Genomic DNA, 26,596 nt, shown 5'->3' with positions numbered 1-26,596 from the left:
ACATTCTTCTTAAATTCACAATATTAAAAAATTTTTTTATATTTAATTTAATAACTAAAATTTAAAATAGTGATTTTCTTTTAGACTGTCACGAATAAAATGTTGTTTTGGTAAGAGTATAATTTTTATTTGGACCGAATAAAATTTATTTGAACCAAATAAAATTTATTTGGACTAAATAAAACTTATTTGTACCGAATAACATTTTATTTGAACTAAATAAAATTTATTTTGGTTCAAATAAAATTTATTTGAACCAAATAAAATTTATTTGTATTAAATAAAACTTAGATGAATCAAATAAAACTTATTTGAACCGAATTAAATTTTTTTGAACCGAATTAAATTTCATTTGAACCGGATAAAATTTTATTTGAACAAAATAAAATTTTACTTGTATATCAAATGAAACTTATATGAACCGAATTAAAATTTATCTGTACCGAATAAAATTTGTTTGAAGGAAATAAAATTTTTTTGAAGCAATTAAAAATTAATTTGTACTATAATTATTAAAGTTTATTTAAATTTTTATTAGGCATCAAGACAGGTACATCTTTTCTCTCGTTTTTTATTTTCACTCCCATCAGTGTTACCCGAGTCAGAATTTGCACCATTTCCATTTCCGTTTATCAGGTTTCCATTGCTGTTGTCATTTCCGTTACTGATGCTGTTATCTTTGTTGCTGTCACCCGAATTATTGATAATTCGGGGCAAAGCTCTTTTATTTTTTGGTCTCGATATATTTCCGGATTCGGTATTGTTGCCATTTCCATTTCCATTTATCAAGTTACCGTCAGAATTATCGTCTCCATTGGTTATGTTGTTGTTCGCGTTGTTGCTACCCGCGTTGTTTATGATAAAAGTTGCTAATGAGGATCCTAGAATTGTAATAAAATTATGTTTTATATTATATCTTATTTATAAATTATTATTATTTGTAAATTGATCATTTGCTTTCGACTTAATGTTAGATGATTTTATTTTTTTTCTTTGTATAAGTGTAATTTTTATTTTTCTTCTATGTACCGGAATCGATGTTTCCAGAATTTTGGTTGTCGCCGTTTCCGTTTCCGTTTATTAGATTTCCACTAGTGTCGTCATTACCATTCAAAATGGAGTTGTCAGTGTTATTGTTCCCGGCGTTGTTTATAATTAATGGCGATAAGATCGGACCCTCGCTCGGACCATCTGTAATAAAAGTATAGAAATGATTGAAAATTTACACTTTTATACGAATTGGTAAATTTTAATATTTTACTTGTTGGATATGTTTCTTTTGGAATTATTTGGTTAGACTTTCATACGAATTGTAAATTTTTTGTATTATTCTACTTGTTAGGATTGTTTCTATTTGGAAATTTTATTTGCAAATTTATTTATTTATTCTTCGCCTTTCGAAAAATGATTTTGAAAAATTATTTCGAAAAATGATTTCGAAAATTGTCCTCTAGAATTTTTTCTCTCTGGATATTTTTATTTTTCTTCATTTTTCATTCACCAAGTTCTCGTTCATCGAATTTTATCATTTCTGTTATGTATATTATTGTTATTTTGGATATTATCGTCGATGTTGTCATTTTCTGTTTTTAGAACATTGCTTATAATTTTGTGAATAATGGCACTTATAGTTGTAATTATTCCACCGATTATGGATTTTTTGGTGTTTTTGTCATCGTTCGTTGGAGTTGATGATATGAAGGATGTACCTGTTGATGAGGATGAAGTGCCATCCGATTGAGAATTTGTAGTAATGGGAGAATCTTCATCTGCAGTAATTGTTGTTTCTAGATTTGAAGTGGTGGTAGGTTCTTCATTTAGAGCAGTTGTTGTCTCCGAAGAAGCTGATGATTCACTTGCCGAGGATGTTGGTGAAGATTCTGCTGGATCTTTGGATCCATTTTGATTATTTTCGGTTGTTGGATTTGTTGATGTAGATGAAGTTGATTGTTCTGATGATGCTTCGGTGGTTGTTGAGTCAGTATTGGAATCTGTTGTTGGATTTGTTGGTGTAGATGAAGTTGATTGGTCTGATGATGCTTCGGTGGTTGTTAAGTCAGTATTGGAATCTGTTGTTGGATTTGTTGGTGTAGATGAAGTTGATTGGTCTGATGATGCTTCGGTGGTTGTTAAGTCAGTATTGGAATCTGTTGTTGGATTTGTTGGTGTAGATGAAGTTGATTGGTCTGATGATGCTTCGGTGGTTGTTGAGTCAGTATTGGAATTATCAGCCGCTGAAGGTGTTGATTCTTGATTATTATTGTCGTCATTATTTCCGGTAGATTGTGTAGTTGAAGGTTCAGAATCGGGATTTGTCGATGATGTGGAGTCATTGTCAGTTGATGTGGGGTTATCATTATCAGTTGACGTAGGATTATCATTATCAGTGGAATCACCATTATCAGTGGGATTTGATGATGGAGAACTTGATGAAGGTTGAAGATCATTTGAGGTTGTAAGATCTGTCAAGGGAGGAGGATCAGTTATACCTGATCGAGGAGTAGATAATGTTGCAGATGACGTTGAAGCTATTGTAGTTGTTGTAGTAGGTCGAGGTGGAGGTTTATTAATATTTCCAGAATTGGAGTTATCTCCATTGTTATTTCCGTTCACTAGATTTCCACTGATATCGTCATTTCCATTCGAAATAGTGTTACCACTGTTTTTACTTCCAGAACTGTTGATGATGAATGATGACCACTGAGGAGATTTTGATCTTTTGTCTCTGTAGAGAACGTTGCCTTGTGCCAAATGTATTATAGAACAAAGAACCTGAAATTGTTTTATATTTTTGAATTTTTTGTTAAGTTTTCTTCATTACTTAAAAGAATATTTATCGCGTACAGTCGAACATCGATTTTCGAAACTAATTCTGACAGAATCCAGTTCGGTTAATACAAATTGCAAATATTTTCGTTTGTAATTTTAGATTTTTTTTGAGTCTTTACACTAATGTTGAATGAGGTATTTATATCTTTTCTTTAGATATTTACATTAAAATCAAAAGATTTTCAATAAAATTGCTTAATTTTCGAGATTTTTGTACGAATAGTTGTAAGAAATTAAATTTTTAGTTAAGATGACAAAAAAGTTCGGACAACAGACTTTTGGGTAATCGAGGTTCCACTGTAAATAATTAAGATCGTAAATTAAATTACTTATTTCAAATTCAAATCTTTTAAAATTCAATAACTTATAAGAATATTATTATAAAACATGAAGAAGTCGATCACTCCGAGTCTTCGACTCGGAGTAATCGATTTCTTCATGTTTTAATAATAATAATTAAAGATTTGAATCCGAAACCTTTTCAAAATTCAATTATTTCTAAATATTCCCCCCTAATGCTTTTAATATTTAATTATCATCTAAAATTTTAACTGAAATTATCAATTTTTAAATCAATTTTTATGACTAAAGTTCTACGAGAATTCAATTAATTAAATACAAAAATAAATAATTTACTCAATAATTGAATGTTTCTCAGAATTTAATTTTTACAAGGAATTTTATTAACAACTTTTGAAAATAATTTATTTCTTTTAAGGAATTGAATTAAAATTTTACTGAAATTTATCATATTATAAAGAATTTTATAACAATTTTTGAAAATAATTGAAAACTTTTTGAGGAATTTTATTAAAATTTTTTAAAATAATTGAATTCCTGAGAAGAATTTAAATAATAATTTATGAAAATAACTGAATTCATGCGAAGAATTTTGATTAAATTTCGTTTAAATAATTTATATTTTGCCAAGAGTAAAATTATAAAAATTTTTGAGAATAATTTTATTCTTGACAAGGTTTTCGCTCTATTTATAAAAAAGGTAATTTAATTTTTAATGGGAATTTTTTAAAAAATTTGAAAATATTTTAATTTTTGGAAAGTATTTTATTAGTTTTCAAAGGAATTGAATTCTTATGATGAATTTTAATATTTATCGAAATAATTGAATTTTGGAAAAGAATTTTATTAAAATTCCTTAAAATAATTGATTATATGTGGAAGACATTGTTGTTGAATTACTTAAGAAATTTTGAAAATAATTAATTTCCGAATGAAAAGTTATTTATGAAAATTATTGAATTATTGCAACGAATTTTATTATTTTATTGAATAATGGAATGTTTCTTAAATTTGAATTTATTTAAAATCGTATTAAAAATATTGGAAATTCTGCCATGAAAATAAAATTGAATTCCTAAATGAAATTTTATTATTTATGAAAATAATTGAATGTTTACGTAAAATTGTTTAAAATTTTTTTTTTCAATAATTATATTATTTGATAAATTTTATGATAATAATTGAATAATTGAATTCTTATGACGAGATATTCGTTCAAATTTTTTTAAATAATTGAATTTCTTCGAAGAATTTTATTACTTTTGAAAATAATTGAATTCTTGTGATGAATATTGTTATTTGTAAAAATAATCGAATTTTGTAAAGAATTTTTTTTTAAATTCCTAAAAATAATTGAATTTTTGTTATTTATCAAGAATTTTGATTCGTTTTTTGTCTCAATTTGAAATCAGCAGAAAAACTGTGTAATTTTTATTATTTTTTTATTTCCCTTTTTGTTCATCCAATATTAAAAGTTTGTTTCATTCCATAAAAAATTGATAGTATATTACTTTTAGACGATGGTAACTTACCAGAAAACCTGTAATGAACACAGTGCACTTCATTTTTGGGAAATGTTATAACTATTTTCTGCGAATAGATCTTTCTAACTTTTCATTATATACATATGCGTGTAATAAAGAAGTAGGTAGGAATTTAAAATTGTGACGCTGATGGTTTGATAAGGGCTTTTTTTCGCATTATAGTAAATCAAAGTTGTAAATTCCCGATAAGCAATTTTCCGCGAAATATATTTAACAACTTAAGAAATTCACTTCCTCGCACACTGGTGATATTGTAAATTAATAAATCATAATCGCAGTGATAGTAAATTTTTGTTAAATTTATTATTAAAAAAAGAATACTCTTCAGGAATCATTTTAAATATTTATCGTGCTTTGAAACATATTATCGATAATGAAAATTCAAAATGATTTTTAATTTTTTTACTTTCATTATATTTCATAAATAATTAATAGCAATGAAAATAATAGTAAGAAAAATATTAATAAAAATAATAATAGTAATGATAATAATAATAATAATAATAATAATAATAATAATAATAATAATAATAATAATAATAATAATAATAATAATAATAATAATAATAATAATAATAATAATAATAATAATAATAATAATAATAATAAAAATAATAATAATAGCAATACGAATAAAATATTGAATTTCGATTAAAATGGTTTAGTGAAAATTGTGCTCGATATTGATATTAATTATAAATGTTAAGAGATTTTTCGATGCATTGAAATTCGACCTTGGTATTGAAATTTACGATTTTTAAAGCCATCGGTAAATTCTGAAAAGCTTATAATTATTTGCCGAAATTATCTTGTTAGTGTATTGAAACAAAGATTCAGAAATAAAACCTTTTCAAAATATTTGCATAAATATTTGCAGTTGACTGAAAAGAAACGCAAGACGTTGATTGATGGACTCTATCTTTATCAGCTTTCTATTGTAGATGTATAGGTCTTGTTCTTCGGTTATTAGTATAGCTACTTTTCCCAATTTGAAATTAAATTTGTTCCAAAATTTTGATAGGGTAAGTCCGGGGGAGATGGCCATAGTTTTTTTAAAGTAGTGTAAAATTTATAAAGAAGCTTTTTTTGTCTAAACTTTTATTGATAATTAAACATTGAACACTTAACTTGAAAATAAAGAAACATAAAATAAAATATTTTCATTGCAACAATCTTAAAATTTACATTTTCGAAAAAGTGCATTTGGCCATTTCTCTGGAATGTCCGGGTGAGATGGCCACTACCTATAATTTTTGGCTTTTATCTTAAATTTAATTTTTAATCGTTCACATCACTTTCCTCTTTTTCTGGTCGCATTTTGAAAATTTTTCATGGGGTTCAGAGCAGTTTTTATGTAGCCACAAGTGTCAAATTCTGCATTGAATTGAATCTTCAATTAATGTCGTTCGGTTGTAACTTTTAGCACAACCTACAAATAAATCTCCATCTCTGGTGTCAATTAGATCAATTATTTTGTTCTCAGACATTTTTAATTTGCTTTTCTTTAATATTTCTCAAGTATCTAACATTAACATAAAAAAATTTTAAATAAAAGTCATTAATGGCCATCTTACCCAAAAATTCATGATAAAAGTAAACATCAAAATATTAAATAAATAAAATAATTTTTCCTTTCATTTTTCGTTTATATCGAAGCGTGGGTTATTGATAAATCGTCCAACGTCCTTCCGGCAGGACGAAAAAGACTCAGGTGAGTCCCTCCGAAATCACTAAAGAAAACTAACATGGATTCAGATAAATAAAAAATGAAATATATCATTGGAAAGGTAACGAAACAAGCTTTCAGTGCATATAAATATCGAGCTTGTAAGTTCAAAACTAAGGGCTGGGTAGTTTGAAGAAGTTACATGTTCCAAAAATTCACATAATTTTTAGTCACAGAATGACGAAGCCCGGTCCTGCCGGCAGGACGCTTTTCGCTTTATTTAAGAGACTACCTAGCCCAGGTTAATAAATTTAAAGACTCGATATTTTCATCATTTGAAAGCTTGTTTCATTACCTTTTCAACGATATATTTAGTTTTATATTTATCTGCTTCCATATTAATTTTATAGAGCAATTTCGAAGGGACTCGCGCCTGAGTATTACTCAGATATACTGAACAATATTAAAAATGAATTTTTTTTTAATTGAACAATTAGGTTTCATTCTTTGAACGTTTCTGAAGAGAAAGAGACTTGTCCGGTCAAAAAATATTGATTTTTGGGGATTTTACATTAAATTTACGAAAAAATGTTTTTTTCACTGTTTAAAAACATAGCAAGTTTGAAGGCTTTGAAAAATGGTTTAAATTATTATTTTAAAAAGTCAAAAATATGGGTTTTTTCGTCTTTTCGTCTATTTTAATCCCAAGGAGTGCCAGAAAAGAAAAGTTGAATTCCCTTTTTTTAAAAGCCTTTTTTTCGGAACGTCCTTCCGGCAGGACGGGCGTTTGGACGATTTATCATTATACACTACTCAATAAAACTTAAATTTAAAAATTATGTTAACAAATAACAATATAGCAACAAGAAATCTGAAATTTTCAAATTATTTTGGACCCATGCAAAAAAAATAAACAAGGATTACACTTACAGCTTCATTATTTTTCATCAAATTATTCCTTAGATTTATTATTAATCACAAAAGGTTGAAGAATAACCCATATAAAGTGATATTTCTTTACAAATTCTGTAAAATATTCGAACTGGCCATCTCTCCCATATGGCCATCTCCCCCGGACTTACCCTATTTAATTGAAAAAATAATAAAAATAAGAAATAGAAATAGATTACATGTCGGAAATATTATTGTGAGGATAGGAGAAGATTAGGGTTTTTCATCTTTAATGACAACATTTGGAATTGTTCTTCTGTATAATAATATATTTTGTTCTATTTACAATATATTTATTTATATATGTACACATATATGTTTCTATATTTAGATATAAGGGAAAATTTTGGCTTTTTCTACAAAATTAAAAATTAAAATATTCCACCAATGCTACGATGATAATTCAATTGTGCATGCTGCGCGTATTCGTAATTTTGATCGTACCATTCTGTGGAAGGTGTAGTTGCGCTACTCGTAACTTGAGCACCGTGAGTTGTGTGGGAAGCTAGTTGATGACTGGCGTGAGATGAAGGGTATTCACCACCTTGGAAATGATTAAATTGACTCCATCCTAGTTGTGCTCTCGACCACTCACTATTACCTGTTAAACAAATCATCATTTTATTTAACTTTCAATTTTTTTATAGTATTTTTTTATTATATACTTTATACTTTATTATAGTTTATTTTTATTATAATTTATTCTTATTGCTGTTTATTCTTATTACGATTTATTCTTGTCACGATTTGTTCTTATAATTTATTTTTATTATATTTTATTTTTATTATAATTTATTTTTATTACGATTTATTCTTATTACTATTTGTTTTTACTATGATTTATTTTTAATACAATTCATTGTAATTTGAAGAAAAAAATTAAATCTGCAAAAGAATTTTATCTGGAACAACTGCAAATTTTACTATATTATCGAAATTTAATGTTAGAATTTTATTAGTCGTTAGTATTATTAGTCAAAATCTTCATTCGTAAATATCGAAATTTGTTGTTTTTTAAATGAAATTCAATGAGCGTGTTTATACGTACCACTGGAATGAGAAAGAGATGTGGGTGCACCATGAGCAACAGGTGGTTGAATCCCAGGAACCTGACCGAGTTGCATTCCATTCGAGTGTCCTGAGAGTGAGCCCAAATGTCCTGAGAGGGACACGTGACCTTGTAGAGCACTGCCCATAGTTGTGGGCACATGGGCCATTGAATTGGCCATTTGAGCCACTGAGCCGGACACTTGATGCAGACTCGTTGGGACCTGATGCAGTGTTGTTGGCACCTGGGGAATACCTCCTGGAATTTGGGGCACTTGTGGGATTTGACTTAAATCGTGACCCGTTGCATATTGACACGGAGTCAAGGGCAGACTGTTCATTGAATGCGATACACTACCCGCGTGCTTTCTCAGTCTTGCTCGTCGATTGCTGAACCAGACCTGAAACAAAATTTTAAAAATTGAATTTTTTTGGTTTTCTTTTTTTATTCTCTGATAAAGATCTGAGTTAAATTTTCAGGGTTGCCACAGGTCTGGAAAACCGGGAATTGTCAGGGAATTTTAAAATAGAAAAACTGTGTCAACCCTGATTTTATTTTGCTTTAATTTGAATTGAATTTGAACTTTTTAAATCTGAATTGTATTTTGATCTTCTTGAATCTGAATTAAATTTTAGTTTTTTGGAATCTAAACACAATAGTTTTTCTAAGGATAGAAAAATTTAGACAAAAAACGTATCAAAACGCAGGCTTCGCACTCATCTACTAAAACCTACTATTTGGGTACTTTTCTTTAGATTTCAGCCACTAAAAGCTATACTATTTCTGTCTTTTTTACAGAATTTTTACTATACTTTAAATTCGCTAATACTAGAAATCAAAAAACTATCCTTAAAAATTATAATCGAATTCTTTAAAATGATTCAATTATTATTTTTTAAAAATATTCGAAATTCAGTTATTTTCAATATCTAGTATTCTCATAAAATTTCGCAAAAGAATTCAAATATTTAATTAAAAAAATTTATAAAATTCATCCAAAATTCAATTATTTTCATACATTTTTCGCAATAATTCAATTATTTTTATAAATAATGAAATTCTTCTCAGGAATTCAATTATTTTTGAGAATTTTAATAAAATTTTTAGCAACTATTAAATTATTTTAATAAATAATAAAATTAATCGCAAGATTTTAATTATTTTTAATACAATTTTACAGGAATTGCTCGAGAAATGTAATTATTCTTAAAAATTAAATTTCAATTCATCATAAAAATCAGTTAATTAAAAAAAATGTTTTCTTTAAATTTTTTTGGAAGATTTCAATTATTTAGAAAAATATTAGAATTTTTTAACAGGAATTTAATTATATGAATAAAATTGTTCGAAAGAAATCAATCATTTTAAATACAATTTTAATTAAATTTTTTTGAAATAATTTAATTATTCTTTTAGATTTTAATAAGATTCTTCACAAAAATTCACTTATTTATATAAATAATTCTTCAAAAGAATTCGATTATGACGATAAATAACAAAATTATTCCCGAAAACTCAATGATTTTTCGGCATTTTGATAAAATTCTTTGCAAAATTCAATTATTTTCATAAATAACAATATTCATCACAAGAATTTAATTATTTTTAAAAGTAATTAATTTCTTCTTGGAAATTAAATTATTTCAAACAATTCTAATAAAATCGTTTCCAAGAATTCAATTATTTACAAAAATATTAGAATTTTTTTTACAGGAATTCAATTATTTTCAAATATTTTAATAAAATTGTTTGAAATAAATCAATTATTTTAAATACAATTTTAATTAAATTTTTTTGAAAAAATTCATTTTTTCTTTTAGATTTTTATCAAATTCTTCCCAAGAATTTAATTATTTACATAAATAGTTCTTCGAAAGAATTCAATTATTTAAAAAAATTCTAATAAAATTGTTCGCAAGAATTCAATTATTTCCATGAATAATAAAATGCTTTTTAGGAATTCAATATTATTTTCAAAAATTTTAATAGAATTCTTGTAAAATTTAATTATTTTTAAAAACTCTTCGCAATTCAATGATTTGCAATGTTTACTATTTATTCATAAAATTTCCAAACTGAATTCAATTCATTTAAAAAATTGTTTGTAATGATCTTCGTAAGAATTTAATTCTTTTCATGAATAATAAAAATTTCTCAGGAATTCAATTATTTAAATTAGAATTTGCATAAAATTAGTCGAAAGAAATCAATTATTTAAACATTTTTATAAAATTCTTCGCAAGAATTAAATTATTTTTATAAATATTAGATTCTTTCATGAATAATAAAATTTCGTTGCAAGAATTGAATTTATTAGCTGGATAAGAAAGAAGTAAATATTTTTGATGAAAATTAGGAAAAAGTCAGGAAAATGAAATATAGAATGGAATTTTTGTCAGTTTTGTGAAGTGTCTAAAAACGATTTTTTTGGTTGTCAAGTTTAATTTTTCGGTAACTTTATTTACTATTTGTTTTAGTTTGAAAGCTATTTTTTCTACTTTTTTAAAATTAATTATCTATAGTGCGAAGTCTGAACAATTTTGATACATTTTTTGTCTTTGACTAATAAATAGTAATTACTAATTTCTTGGTAAAATTTACTAATATTGTCATCTTTGTGCAACAAGAAACAGAAATTAACGTATGTTTATATCTTATTTATTCTCTCGGGTGATAAACATGTTTGGAATTAAACTGAAAATAAAGTAGTCGAGGAAATAAATTTTTGGAAGATTAATGACTTGAAAATGAACTTACTTGTATTCTGGCTTCAGTGAGGCCTGTCCTTTGAGCGAGTTCCTCTCTAGCATAAACATCCGGATACTGAGCTCTTTGAAAAGCAGCCTCCAGTTGTTCGAGTTGTTCTCCAGTAAATGTTGTTCTACTTCTCCTCTGTTTCCTCTTTAGAGGAATTCCTGGTTCACTTTCAGTGTCCGAATCCTCTCCACATCTTCCTGTTGATGACAAGAAAAAAAAATTTGTTTAATAAAAAATATTGTAAATAATAGACATTAAAAGAAATATTTCAAATAATATTTTAGAGAATTGTAAAATTTTTGATTTTGGAACAATTGTAAAATTTTTAATTTTACAATAAATTGTGTTGAATTTTATTCAAGGATATTTTGAACTAATTGTAAAACTTAAGGTGCGATACTCGTTTTGAATATAAGAATTTCTCGTGTAAAGTTGTGTGGTGCATATGCGCATTAGGGATTATAATGAGGCTTTGAGAGTTTTTATTTAGTAATAATACTTTAACTTCATTCGTCAGTTTCATTCGTTTTATAGTTTTTCGAGCGTGCTTCTAATACGTCTGTCTGCATTCAAACATTTCGCTTGAAATTGGTTCCGTACATTCGTTCTACGCTCATTACAGGGATCCATAAAGTTCTCGTAAAATTTGCCCACCATTTTGAATTTGACGGCCATTTTGTCGGTGATTTCATGTATACGATTGATGTGTTTTAACGATTTTAGTCGTTGAATATATACACTATTGTTGTATATACATCATATGCCAGTAATTTCAAAAAGAAAGCTCATTTTCCTTTATTTAACCGAGAAGACATTATCGCACACGCTTAGCACCTTTTTATACGCACGAATTCTGAGAAAAGTCTTTTTTTTCATTCCACGAATGGTATAATGTCATTTTTTCATTTTTTATTCAATTTTTATACTTTCTGCTAAGCATGATAATAATAATTTAATTAAAATAATATTAAAAAAGAATATTAATAATAATGAAAATAGTTTCGCTTTCATTTCGCGATTCTGAGTACAATTCATTCTTCTCATCAACAAGAATATAAATTGTGTATTCGGCATAATGATGCGCTTTTTAATGGACCTGCTTTTCTATTATTGAATTTTTTAAAAAAGCAGTCAACTGTCTCTAAAAGACTCTCATGTTTATTGTTGTTTACTTAGTTGAGCAATTCTGCGATAAAGAGGCTAAAAAAACCACACAAGTACTTTTTCTTTATCCTTTTGCTCCTTCTTCTTCTTTTTTCTTTTTTTTTACTATTTTGTATTTATACAGTACACATATAATGAAAAAGAGGAAAAAATGAAGATGCAGAGAATAAAAAAAAGAAGAGAAAAAAAACTGGTCAGCGAATCGCGTATACAAATATTTGCGCTAAGTCGACTTTGGTCCATTGTCATCTTCTGTCCCTGGTATTATCCTATCTTCGTCAGTTGTTAGATCTCATTGTCCTGTCACTAGGATCAGAAAACTGGACAGTTGTTGTTCCTATTCTCCATTTGGCTTCCGCACTCCCTCTTCTTTTTTTTCCCTTTCATTCATCGTCTCATAATGTTTTCTAAAATGGTATTTAATTTCATGCTTCACTGTATCTCTCGTGTAAAATCAATGCTTGATTCATGGACAATTGGAAAAATTGTCTACACCAATGGCGTAGTCATTTGTTATAGGTATGGCATAGTGATTGGTCCACTTATTTTCCGAACAATAAAATTGCCGATTGGGTAAATTGAATTGTATTTCCATTATTTGATTATTATTGTTGTTATTATTATTTTCATTTTTATTATTTAAAAATATATTAGAATACTAAAAAAAAATTATTAACAATTCAAATGAGTTAAAATTTTAACTGATTTAGATTTAGTTTTTTTTCGAATTTATATAGAAATTTTGTTTGTATTTTTTTGGAATACTTTTTAGAATAGAGACGCTATGCTATTGCGGTGTGGATGTTTTTTTAGGGGCGCAAAATTTTTTCACGTATTAGGAATGAGAATCTTATTTTGACATATAAAGTGTACCTGTTCTTTATTTTCTTTATAAAAGTTTGTTGGCGTATCGACAGTGCGGACAATTTGATAATAGTAAAGCTAATTCCCTCCTCAGGGAGGTAAAACGATTTTTTACGTACACAAACTTTTCGCAGCGTAATGTTGTTCATCGTCCATGTATAAAAGGCTTATGTGCTCATTCAGAGAATACAATTCGTGAAAATAGATTTTAGGGTTCTTTTCATCCTTATTTACGTATACGAATGTTGAAAAGTGAATTCTTTTGTAAAAAATATACAAGTACTCTAAAATAATTCTATATGAATGAAAGTTTATAAGATTCATTGAGTTTTCTGTATTTTTATATTCAAAATTAAACATTTTTAAATTAAATTTATTATAAAAAAATTTAATTTTTTGAATTTAATTTAAATTATACTTTAGTTTTTCTGCGGATATCAAATTGAGACAAAAAACGAATCAAAAGGTTGCTTCGCAACACTTTTGTTGCTTAAATTTGTTAAATTTATTAAAGAATTTCATTAAAAACTTTTTAACAAATGGAATTTTCAAAGTATTTTAATTTAATAATTGATAAATAATTGAATTTTATAAAGAGTCACATTCTAATGTATTCATGTTTCTTAGTGCGAAGATTAATAATTAAAATTTTTATTAGTTAGTTTAAAAAAAGATGCACACTTAAAATTTTTTAATAAAAATAAATATACGCAAAGTTTTTTTTTTGAAAATTCTGAAAAATAAGATTTTTGAAATTTTTTAATTCTGTTGTTTCAAGATAATTGAATTTTTATAAACAAATAATTGAAAATTTTTGAAATTATTGAAATTTCTTTACATTCTATTGAAAAATAATTAAATTCTTTATTTTATTTAAAGAATTTTATTTAAATTTTTCGAAAATAATCAATAGGGAAGTTAGTCACCGTAATTATAATTTTATATTTAAAAATTTCTTCGCAATATATTCAATTATTTTCATAAATAGTAAAACTCATTGCAAAATTTCAATTATTTTTAAAAATTTTAATCGAATTCTTGGCAAAATTTCAATTATTTACAAAAATTTTAATAAAATTCTTGGCAAAATTTCAATTATTTTCAAAAATTTTAATCAAATTCTTGTCAAAATTTCAATTATTTTCAACAATTTTTTTAAATTGAAATCGTGTTTATTGAGAAATAAGAACGAATACATTTGCTATGGGACTTATTTTCAACAATTTTCCTCAATTTATAATGATTTTCAATATTTACTATTTTAAAAAAAACTTTTTCAAAATAATTCAATTTTTTAAAAAAAAATTTAATAAAATTTTACAAAAACATTTAATTATTTTCATAAATTATAAAAATTTCAATTGAATTCTATTATTTACAAATTTATTTATGAATTTCTTTGCAATAATTTAATTATTTACAAAGATTTAAAAAAAAACTCGTCAAAATTTTAATTATCTTTATAAATAATAAAATTCTTCTTCAAAATTCAATTTTGTTCAAAAAATTTTTTAAATTCTGGTCAAAATTTTAATATTGTCTTTATAAATAATTAAATTGTTCTCCAAAATTCAATTATTTTTAAAAATTTTAATAATATTCTACGCAAACATTTAATTATTTTCATAAATATGTAATAACATTCTTTAGAAGGATTCAATTACTATTTTGTAAATAGTAAAATTCTTTGCATAAATTCAATTAGTATCAATACATTTTATTAAAATTGAATTAATTAAATTTTCAATTATAATTATGAACAGAAAAGATTATTTAAAAAAATTGAAATAATTCTTTGTTTAATTTAATTATTTTCCAAATTTTTAATTAAAATTAATAAAAAAAAAATTTATTTTCAAAAAATTTAAAGAAACTCGTCATAACAATTTAATTATTCATAAAAACTGTAATAAAAATTTTTGAGGACACTTCTTGCTTTATTCATGTTTGAATTTAAAGAATTTTTTTTAAATTTAAATCAAAAATTTAAATTTGTTAAAAAAAAACCGGGAAAATTTAGAACAAAGCCGGGAAATAACCGGGAATTTTGTTGAACGAAAATAGTAGACAACCCTATGGCAAAGGCTTTTTTTGTTTATAAATAGTAAAAAGTACATTTTTTCGTGTATAAAAAATAAGAGAAAATATACTTTATATTCTTTTTAAAAAGAGGGGAGAGGGGATTATTCGAATTAACAGGTTGAATATAACCTAATAAATTACTGTAATGAGCAATCATTAAAAAAATCCAACTGTTATAAAATTACACATATAAATCATAATATCATCACAACTATCCCTCAGTTCTCAAATTAATCTCTCCTTTATCTTTTTGTTCCATTTTCTCTTCTTTTTTGACTTTCTTGTATATACAAATGGCCCCATAATGGTGATATTAGTCCCGAGGAAAACTCCCACGTTCATCAAAAAGGAATTCCTCCATTAGCATTATATTTGGTGCCTTTTCATGTATTTTTTTTTTTTTTTTTTTTGACAAATGTGTCCAAAAATTCGATGTATCTACATGTGTATAATAAACTTTTGAGTTTGCTTTTGAGCTAGCTTTTTGAGTATATTTACATAAGGTATATATATAGGTGAAAATGTCCTTGCCCTCGGGGAAAAAAAGGCATCAGAGAGAAACCACATTGAAGCGGTATTTTTATATCGAAAACACTCAATATAAGAAATTTTTTTTGGCCTTCAATCAAATCGATATATTTCCTTCTCTTTCGCGTTATACAATAGAAGAAGAAAACCGCACCTTCGAAGGTGCGGTTATACATTGTTGTGGGACATCAGGTCGTACTGTGCTCGTAGGGAAAACAGGAAAACATTGAGATTTCTTTGATGCTATGCCGACACAAGTTTTGCTTGACCATATAGGAAGAAATCCGGTGAAAAAAAGAAGAAGAAGAAGAAGAAAAGTCGATGTGATTTTGGTCAGAAGCATAGCTCTTTTACCTTAATAGCCCCCGCACCCTATGAAAAAGAGAAGTATAAAAGAAAAACGAGTAAGAAATGAGCTATCCCATGATGCCAAATACAACATGAAACGAAAAGTCGTAAAATAAGAAATTGTAAACATAGTTTTGTCAAAAGAGACCGATACACATATATTACGGAGTCCTTGCGGAAAAAAAATAAATTCGTTTAACAATCGTTTTTAGTGTTGGTCATCGAAATATTTTTCCCACGTTTAATATAATGAATGGTAATAGTGGGAGTGTAGCTGTAATTTTTGTGGTTGCAATGGGAAAAGGAAATAGTATTTCTTGTGTGTTACACTTCCGCGAGGAAAACTTCCGATTGAATTTCGCCTCTTTTTTTATTATTGTAATTGTCGTATTGTTATCGAAGGTAAATATTTTGCTCCGTGAAATTGTTGAAGGTGTCAATACATGTTGTATTATATATATCTTTGAGAAACTGCGTGAGATTTATTGAGGAGATATAATGAACATTTGAAAAATTCTTGGAGAAATTTTTTATTTGAACTAATAGGAGTTTGATGTTTGTGTTGAAAGTTTATTTTATGTTAGAATTTAGAAAAACAGTGATTTATAAATTTCATAAGTTAGAAAAAAAAATTATAAAAAGGATAAAATTTTAATAAAAATCAAACAAGTTATTGCATTCAACTAATTTGTTTTGATTCTTTAAACAAATATTTTGTTTTATACAAGAAAATAAAATAAAATTTTGTTTGTTTTTCTAAGTTTTTTAATATAAAATTTATTATTCACTGTGAAAAAAATTGTTTCAAACAGGGAAATTTTTGTTGAGTCAACAAAACAAATGCATTGCTATCAAATATTTGTTTGGTTCAACTAAAAATTAAATTTGTTAATTAAAAATTTTAGTTAAGTAATATAATTGCGGATCTACAAAACTGTTATTTGGTTAGTGATATAAATATTTTCCCTGAGTGCGAAAAATACCAATTCTTTTTTATATTAAATTAAATGTTTTCAAAAATAGTTTTCAAAACTGAGACATATTTCTTATTTTTCGTAAGTTTCCGAATTTTTATCTTGATGAACGAAATAAACAGATGAGGTATTTCATTTGAATTTATAATTTTAGAAAGTTTATGTCCCACATCTTCAAAAAAAATTTTTTTTTTGATATTCTAAACCAGTTCGACTAGTTTATAATAATTAGGATTTATCTCGAAAAAAATTTGTAAAAAAAAAGAAATATAAATTAGAACAACATCTGTTAGTTGAAAATAAATTTAATTCGTGTTTATTACAAAAATTAGGGTGAGGAATAAATGTTTAAGTTTATTAACAAAGTTTATTTATTCGACATTTTTTTATTTATAATAAATATTTTTTTGATTTCCATAAATGTTTGGATTAGTTTCATAATTTTAATATTTTTCATATTAATAGATTATTTATATTTATGTTTCTCTTTAAAAAACATTATTTGATACAAATTTTTGGTTGAACAACAAAAAACAAACCAAACAAATATTTATTTCACTTACACTATGAACTTTAAATTTTCAAATTGCAACGAATTGATACTTTAAAGACAAATGGGTAAAAAACAGATTTGTAGATTCAATAAAAAATTTGGTTCATTCTAATAATTGCTATTTTGAATTTTGAATTCAAAAACAAATATTTCGTTTAGTAAGAAAGTAATAATGCAAATGTAAATGTTTAAAAAAATTTCGGTATAGATAAATGCATTTGTTGGTTTTCAACTAAAATTTAGTTATTTCAAAGTCGAAACAAATTTTTCCGAGTGAATAAGTAAAAGAAAAAAAAATGACAAAAAACAAGAAGACAAAATTGATTCCTCGGATTGTAATGATATACATTTTAGTCATTCAGCGCGTTTATGTATATAAAGACTCAAAAAAATTTAACTTCTTAAATCCATAAAGCTAATAAATTCCATAAGGAGATTTCAAATGGGAGTGTAATAAATAAAAGGAGGCCAAGTCTGAGGATTACGCATCATTTTAGGGAAAGATTGTATTTTTTCTTCTTTTTTCCCCGCACTGTGTGTGTGTCATATATTTTTGAATGACACAAGAGAGAGAGAGAGAGAGTTGAGAGTGTGACAGGTGCATATATTGAACGCGTAGGTGCATTATTGTATATACATACATATATATATATACCGCTTTTAGGCGTGTTTTGAAATATTGCCAAACATATTTCGGCGTCCTGTGTCGTTGGCTTTTTCGAAGGAGTCGAAAGGTGACAAGAATTTAAAGGGGCCCGCCACCTTTATTGAAGATGCAACTTGTCTCCGAGTCATTCTTCCATTCTTTCGATTGTCATACGAGTAATGTGAACACACATTCAAAAGAAACCGCTTCCCCACGCCTTTTAAAGATTTTTTTTTCGTCATCATCATCATCATCATCTCAAAAGGAAGCTTTGTTTTTCAAAATCATTATAAACCGTTGTCGCATTATTCTTTCTGTAAGTGAAATTATATACTCTACTCAATTGAATAATATATGAGTGTTAACACACTGTTAGTTCATTCGTACGAAAATTGAGTAAGTTTTCGAAATTTAGTCATTGTTTATTAAATGATTGCATTAGTGTCCTTAGTAAATTGAGAAATTGAAGAACTTGAGGGAATGTCAAAGTCGATGCGATTTTTACATATGGAGTTTCAGTGAAAAAGTCGCATCAAGTTTGGTATCTTTAGGATAGTAGAAAAAAGGATAATTTTTAATCTGATTTTGGGGTAAAATTTTGCTGTAACCTAAGATAATTGCTAACCTACATCCGACAAGAGTTTTGGTGTCATGTTGACTTACTAAAAAGAGGATGAAGATGGGTCTATCCTTTTCTAACTAATGTGATTCGTTAGTTAGTCTACGAGATCCTTGCCGGATTTAGGTGAATTATTTTAGCTGTAACGAATTTTCTCTTTTAGGTTTTTAGGTGAAGTTAGGTTTACTGTGAATAATTGAGCACTCGAAGAACAATTGCGTATAAACTCTCAGTTTTTAGAGAATTAGCAACTTTTTTCAAAAATGCTATATGTTTGGAATGCACACGGGCGATTTGAACAAAATATCTGCGAGTGGAAAGAGAGGAAACCGAAACGAAGTTGCATGGTCGATAATCTATAAAGCATTTCATCGAGTGCCGCCCTCTTGTCTTGGAAACTGAGCGTTCTCTCATTACAAGTCCAACATATGAGGCCCCTAAACGATTGCAAGCGGATTTTTTTTCGCGCTCTGGACTCGTGATGAAGAAAGAGAGAGAGAAAGGGATATGAAACGACGAAGTGAAAGTAGAAGAAGAGAGAGAGAGAGATCCCTTTTAACCCCCTTCCCCAACTGGCCCTGAAAGTGTCAGAGGGCGAGCAGAGGAATGCCGACTTGAATCGAGTCCGAACGTCCTCCGACACGTAAGAAAACGCACACCTGGTTCCATCGAAGGTTCACATTTCGTGAAGGGTTCAGATGAGTTTGTGCAGGGTGGGGGGAAAACCGGATGTGAGAGAGCGAGAGGTCACACCTTTCCCGATCAGCCTCCAAATTGCGATAATTGATAATTATCGGCGACCATCAAACTCACCAATTGGCTCTTTGGAATTATTTATTATGCCCCCTTCTCCCTGCGCTCGTTTCGCCCTTTTGCTTTTTCATCTTTGACGAGCTGCAAAAAAATATCTCGCTATACATTTAAAGGGTTATTAAATTATGTGGCCCCGCGAGTTTATTGTTGTGATGATTTGATGACGACAAATAGGGTGAGTTTTTAATATATTTGTACTGCTGGAGTTAAATTTACGAATTAGGATCTTCCTCTGTTTCTAAAATCCCTTTGTGGTTTTTAAAACTACTGCAAAGATTTCAAATGCTTTTAAAGTGGACTTTAATGTTTGATAAAAATTAAAATCTGTAGAATTAGCCTTTTTGATGCTGATTATAAATTCTTGTGTTGTATTATATTTTTAATTATTTATTTTTCAAAAGATGTTTTCCGGCGAGATTGTTAGTTGCTGCTTGAGCGAAGCGAGAGCAGTAACAAACAAATTCGTCGGAAAACATCTTCTTTCGGCTCTTGGTACATAATGTACTTTAATGAATTAAAGAGGAAATCATAAACAATTGAAAGGAGAAAACCAAAAATAACTAAGTACGAAAGGAAGATTGTCACCCAACACCCACACATGAAGAGAAGTAGCCCTCCGGCAATGTTGCCTTCCTTTCCGGAGAGCTTTTCGCGTGTCGAATTGAGGGTTCAGAAATCTGAATGCTGGAAAAAGGTGCCGCACCTCCGAAGGTTATAAATCTAGCCTTGGGCCCTCTCGAATGGGCCCCATACACTCTCAGTTGCTCCACTTGGGGGTCTAAGCGTGTGAGGTCTATAGCTAAATGGTAACAAATGTTACTCCGGATGGGCAACAATGCCAGGCGGTCTGGTTGACATCGAATCACAGTGTGTCGTCCTGTCAACGCCCGGTGAGCAATGACAGCGATCGTTTTCGAAAAAAAAAGACCACCAGCTTCAGTTTTTGGTTTGATCTATTGATTGCAACTTGCAACACACAATGATGATCAAGAGAAAAAAGGAAAGGAAAAAAGAGATGAAGGCATGCCAAAACCACTTGTAATAGTCATATATTGTCACCTGCCAGTGGCAAAAGCTATTATATTAATATACATGGATTTAAAATCCATGTATCATTAAGAGCGTCGATGGTGGTCCTATACTCTTATATATATATGTATGCGATTTGAACGTGCCTCATCCTAGAGAGAAAGATATGTCGACAGTTCGATTCCCTTTCCATTTGGACATATATAACTGTTCCACTGGCACGTAATTCTTACACGTTCTGACGCATTATGATATATTCACGAGCGCATAATTCTTTCAGGTATTAGCAACAGACAATCCAAAAGAGAGAAATGACGGCTTGCTTGATGTCTACTTTGAACTAAAGACTAAAAGGCTTTGTTTCAAATGGAAACAATAGACCGCAACGTGGATGGTTCACTTCCTATTAAAGGAAATTGATCCCTTATGTAATAATTTACATCAATCTCGTACAAGAATATTCATTATGCGAAAAAATTTTGTTCCCTTCTCAAAAATATTACATTGATTTCAAAAATGGACACTGTGGAGAAAAAGGATAGGTTATTAATTTGGGTCTTGATACAGAACTATAACAATAGTGCATTTACCGCAAGAACAGAAAGAAGTTTTCCGACGAGTCAAAAAATCGTTTTTTGGATCAATTTAATATCCCTAGAAAAATTGTGGGCATAAAAATCATGTATAATTTTTGTTTTATTTCTAAAAAGGTATGGTAATAATTAATTTTTTGTTTGTTTCAGGTGTATTCGGTTTCATCTAATAGGATGTACTCTCGATGGGAGAAATTCAAGTGCAAACGGAAAAGTGTTCGGTTCATCGTTCGGTGAGTCATTTTTGATTATTTAATAATACACAGTCACAATAACAAAATGCTTTATTTATATATTTTTATTAAATATTTTCGGGTGGAAATATTCGGATCCGGTCCCAATGGTCCTGATTGTTACTTTGTCCCATTCCGATTCCGGTCAAAATTTATTTATATTTAAACATTTAAATTTCCCTGAGCTGTATTAAGACTACCCTGGTAATGTGGAATAGTTAAATTTAGGAATTTTTGCTCGAATTTCGTTACACAGTTTTCTCGAAAGTATCAAATTGATACTAAAGTATGTATCATATCGATGATAAAAATTTGGATCAATTTTTAATTGGATCCACATTTTTGGTATCAATTAGTTGCAATTTGATACTTTTAAGGGGGTGTCAAAGTCGATGCGATTTTCCCATTGAAGCTCAATGTAAAAATTCAATCAACTGTGGGACCCACTTAAGTTAACAGTGTTAAAAAATTTCCAAATTGTATTAAAAAATTTGGTTTATAATCGTAATCGTTCCCTAGAATTCGTTTTCCCAGTATATTAATTTCCAAGTATATAAAAATGGTCTGACAATTTTTCAAATCGAAGATTTACGGACCACCGGGTTCACTAATGAAATTAACACTGTGAGGACGGCTTTTACAAATCATGTTTTAAGGACACGAGACAGACACAATTCAGATGATGCGTGTATATATGCGAGAGCTGGGTTTTGCTTATATTCCTGATGTCGGATGATGAGCCGAAAAGGTATATCTCTGGCAATAATATTACGCACGACGGCAACGAGCAGGAGTGAGAGAAAAAGAAAGAGATTTTGGAGAATTAAAGATGTAAAAAATAAAGAGAAGAGTTTTGTGTTGGTCGGCGAATCCGACGTTTTGGAGAGAGAGATAGAGAGGGCATCAAAGTGAGCTTTTAACCTCCGGGTTTCCTACCGACGGAGTTTGACGTGCGCAACTCACACGTGAGGTAGAGAGAGAATTTCTCTCTTTCTCTGTCTCTCTTCACAAAAGTGAAACGCTTTGCTCGACATTTCGGTTTGGTTTGTATTCAAGTTAGTATATATGTATATATATATATATATATATATCCCCCAATGAGCTAAATAAGAACCGGCAGAGAACGACTTGCGGGATTTTAATCTCCAGTGGGCGTGATCCTGTAGGATTAGCTTGAGTTGCCCACACGTCCCGACAAACGGATTACAGGAGTGTCAATATCTTAAGATGCAACCATTATCCTTGCTGTCCCCTATGTGATTTTTTTTCGGTTTTGATTTTATTTTATTTTTTTACTCTGACGCAATGAATGAGATCTGATCAACATTTTTCCATTAAGTTTCTTTATAAACTTCAAAGTTATCTGGAGTTATTCAGAGGAGTAACTTCTTTTTTTTTAGTAAGGAAAGTACTGAGAGTACTTGAAATATTGTTTGACAAGATTATTATCGGATTGACTTCCTTTTTGCTTCCTTAGTTTACTTGTTTCCTTATTTTTAAATTGTTTTCAATTATTTTTCTGTTTCAATCATCTTCGGGTTGGAATTTCAAGTATAAAAGAATTGTAGATAGCAGCCATCACAATTGATCCCCTTTTGTGCCTTTATTTCAATTTTAAAATTCTTCGCCAAAATTCAATTATATTCAGGAATTTTTATAAAATTCATTGAAAAATTCAATTATTTTCATAAACAACGCAATATTCATCTCAAGAATTCAATTATTTTTAAAATTAATAAAATTGTTTGCAGAAATCCAATTGTTTTCAAAAAATCTAAAAAAAAATTGTCGTCAACGTTTCAATTATCTTTATAAATGAATAGCAAAATTCTTCAGCAAAATTCAATTATTTTCATAAATAATTATAGTATTCATCAAAAGAATTCAATTATTTTCAAAAATAATAAAATCCAATTATTTTCAAAATTTTTTCTTAATTCAATGATTTTCAATGTTCTACTATTTTAATAAAAATCCCCAGAAGAATTCAATTATTAAACGAAAATTTTGATAATATTCTACACGAATATTCAATTACTTTCCAAACAAATAAAAATTTTACAGGAATTCGATTATTTAAAATAGAATTTGCATAAATTTTTTTGAAAAATTCAAAATGTTTAAAAATTTGGCATTAAATTCTTCGCAGTTATTCAATTATTTTCATAGACTTTAAAATTCTTTTTAGGTATTTAATTTTGAAGAAGTTTTAAATAATTTCAAAAATTCAATTATTTTCAAAAGTAATAAAATTCTTCGCAGAAATTCAATTATATAAAAAAATTTTAAAGAAATTCTTGTCAAAATTTCAATCCTCTTTATAAATAATAAAATTCTTCTTTTAAAATTCAGTTATTTTCAAAAATTTTAATAATAGTTTTGTCAAAATTGCAATTATTTGCAAGAATTTTTCTAAATTCAATAATTTTCAATATCTACTATTTTTATGAAATTTTCCTAAAGAATTCAATTATTTAAAAATTTTTTTTATTAAAATTCTACCCAAACGTTTAATTATTTTCATAAATAATAAATTTAATTATGTAAAAATTTGTAATTGAAGAATTTACAAATATTTAAAATTTTATAAAATTGAATTGTAAACAAATGGATTTGAAACAAGAACTTTTTCAAAAATTATTAAAAGTAATTCATTATTATAGAAGAATTTTAGTTAAAAACACGAAAAAAAATTTAATTTTAGAAAAGTTACAAATTATTTCCGAAATTTAATTATTCTCAAGACTAATAGTATTCTTCGCAAAAATTAAATATTGTTCAAGAATAATAAAATTCTTCTTAGGGATTCAATTATTTTCACAAATAATAAAACTCATCGCACAATTTGAATTATTTTTAACACAATTATTATCAAATTTCTCGAAGAATGTAATTATTCTTAAAAATTTTATTAAAATTCGTCAAAAAATTTAAATTGTTTAAAAATTTCTTGATAACATTTTTTATGAGAATTCAATTTTAAGAAACAGTCGATTATTTAATAAATTATTTATTTTTGTATATTTAAATAATTATATTCTCGTAGAATTTTCTATAATAAAAATTGAAATAAAAAGAATAGAATTGAAATTGAATAAAAAAATTTTAATATAAAAATATTTAATTGAAGAATTTCCGAATAGTCGAAATTTTGTAAAATTGAATAATTGTAAAGAAATACATTTTTGAAAATTCTCAGAATTTCTTTAAAAATCTCTTTCTTAATGTTTTGTAATAATATTCTCATAAACTGTTGAATTTCAAAAAGATTTGAATTTGAATGTTTCGAAAATCTTAATTCCTATGGAAAAATAATAATGATTAAATATTTTTTTTAATCAGAATATTCTTTAAGGTCGCAGGAAAAAAGTCAGAGAACAGTCCGGGAAAAACAAAATTAAATTTTTTTTGGCAACTAATTAAAATCGAATCATTTTTAAAAAATTTTATAGAAGCTATATGATAAAAAATTTGAATTATATATGCAAGTTTTATAAACAAATAAATTTTTGTCCCTTTTTGAGGAAAAAAATTCCCTTTTTCACCTTTTTTGAGGAAAAAAGATTCTGTGGTGTCTGAGATAGAAAAACGTTTGGAGATTTCTTTCTGTTAAAAAAGAACCCTTATTATGGAATATTCCGTTGAGATCTTTGGAATATTTCTTTGGATTCCTTAGGAATATTCGAATATTTTAATTATTTTGTCAAACTCATGAGTTGGAAATTAGGAATAATCTAATTGGGAAAAAGAATATTAGGAATAATCTCTGGACTATTGCTAATATTCCAGGAATGTGAGTGGAATATTCCCTGCGATTTGGGTGAAGAGTGTTGAAATTAATGACGAACATTAGCAAAAATGTCATGTTTTGTGTTTGACTAATGAGAAAAGGAGCATTTAATAAAGTGTCTATTAATAATTGTTGCGGCGATATAAACGATGAGATATAAATTATTTGTCGAGCCGTCGATGGCGAGAGAGCTACTCGTGTAAAATGTTGGTTTCTATCTTGTAAACTGTCTCGTAGACATGAGAGAGGAATGTGTCGGCGTGTTATACAGGTTTGTCGTGCGGAATCCAAAAGGCGGTTCAGAAAACGGATGCTAGCTCGGGAGAGTCGCTCGATCTCGTCGAACGACGTGAGAATGTGAGTAAAGAGTCAAGAGAGCTATATGGTAGAGTTGATAGAGAGAAAGAGAGAGAAAGAGAGAGAAAGAGAGAGAGAGTTATTGTGGGGTTCACATGGGGCCCCGCGAGGGTCCCGCGGAGATCAAACGCACCGCCTGCCACACGTCCACAGAGGTTCTCAATCAATGACCCCCGCAACATCAATGTAAACACTTTTCTGCCTTGTATCTTTGGCGTACACAATATTCATTTGATATTTCACGAAAAAAGAATTCACTGAGATGAAGGGGGCTTTGGATTAATTGTTTACGGTTCAGGTGTAATTGCGTCGGGCAATTGTGGTAATTAATAATCGTCTGCCACAAGGTCAGGGAATTCAGGGAAAAATCAGGGAAAGTAGAATTGGTCAGAGAAATACCACTGTAAAAAAGGGAGTTAAATTTTGACTCCCCAGGGGATTCTATAAAAGTCGCACCCATTTGGGAGTTAAAGCGAAGGGAGTTGAATGAAGGGAGTTAAAATTTACACAGTAAAAATAAGGATCAACTCCAAAAGGGAGTTAATTTAATAATTATTAAGTTATTTAATAATTTAATAATTATGAAATTAACTCCCTTTTGGAGTTGATTTTTAACTTGTAAAATTTCACTCCCAACTCCAGTGACCGTCAACTCTCTAAATTTTTTACAGTGTACTATCAGGGTTGCCACAGGTCAGGGAAATCCGAGGGGAAATCAAGAAAAACTCAGGGATTTTTATTAAAAGTACTGGAAAAAATTAAATGTTTAGAATTTATAAGAAAATTCTGAATTTCTGGAAAACCCTTAAATTTCTTCTATTTCTGACAAGAATTGAAATTTTAAATAAATTAATTCTAATTGAAGAACAGACATAAAGTTATTACTTACACTGTAAAAAAATGGAGTT

At 27.9% G+C, this 26,596-nt stretch overlaps 2 protein-coding genes across 3 annotated transcripts in view; both read right to left on the bottom strand.

The window, feature by feature from the left end:
- Positions 1 to 512: 512 nt before the first annotated feature.
- LOC122510478 (cell wall protein IFF6-like) lies at positions 513 to 4,816 on the bottom strand. 2 transcript variants are annotated; one of them, XM_043625161.1, is made up of 5 exons: positions 4,662 to 4,816; positions 2,226 to 2,772; positions 1,710 to 2,069; positions 1,030 to 1,191; positions 513 to 881 (listed from the first exon to the last, which is right to left on the bottom strand). In XM_043625161.1, the coding sequence occupies exons 1-5, from the start codon at positions 4,692 to 4,694 to the stop codon at positions 535 to 537; spliced, it is 1,449 nt and encodes a 482-aa protein (XP_043481096.1). In that variant the 5' UTR covers positions 4,695 to 4,816; the 3' UTR covers positions 513 to 534. The 2 variants fall into 2 exon arrangements, with proteins under 2 accessions (XP_043481096.1, XP_043481095.1); XM_043625160.1 differs by having other exon boundaries at positions 1,710 to 2,772.
- Positions 4,817 to 7,574: 2,758 nt separating this feature from the next.
- The window catches only part of LOC122510479 (protein gooseberry-neuro-like), a 40,176-nt gene continuing 21,154 nt past the window's right edge, over positions 7,575 to 26,596 (bottom strand). Inside the window, exons 4-6 of the mRNA XM_043625162.1 lie at positions 11,096 to 11,292; positions 8,339 to 8,738; positions 7,575 to 7,891 (exon numbers count right to left, since the gene is read on the bottom strand). Of these exons, the coding sequence (XP_043481097.1) occupies positions 7,662 to 7,891; positions 8,339 to 8,738; positions 11,096 to 11,292 (827 nt within the window). The 3' untranslated portion in view covers positions 7,575 to 7,661. The remainder of the gene's footprint in view (positions 7,892 to 8,338; positions 8,739 to 11,095; positions 11,293 to 26,596) is intronic.

This window comes from Leptopilina heterotoma, unplaced genomic scaffold (genome assembly GCF_015476425.1).
Source record: "Leptopilina heterotoma isolate Lh14 unplaced genomic scaffold, ASM1547642v1 Lhet_68, whole genome shotgun sequence".
Lineage (NCBI taxonomy): Eukaryota > Metazoa > Arthropoda > Insecta > Hymenoptera > Figitidae > Leptopilina > Leptopilina heterotoma.
Note: the sequence above shows the minus strand (reverse complement) of the source record. Positions and strands in the feature narration are given on the sequence as shown.

What these genes read in the sequence shown, in the direction of transcription:
- LOC122510478 (XM_043625160.1), bottom strand. Translation starts at nt 4,694, where the DNA reads ATGAAGTGCACTGTGTTCATTACAGGTTTTCTG. An exon ending in TGTTCATTACAGGTTTTCTG is followed by an intron (nt 2,773 to 4,661) that starts GTAAGTTACCAT and finishes AAACAATTTCAG; the next exon opens with GTTCTTTGTTCTATAATACA. An exon ending in TTCTGGAAACATCGATTCCG is followed by an intron (nt 882 to 1,029) that starts GTACATAGAAGA and finishes TTACAATTCTAG; the next exon opens with GATCCTCATTAGCAACTTTT.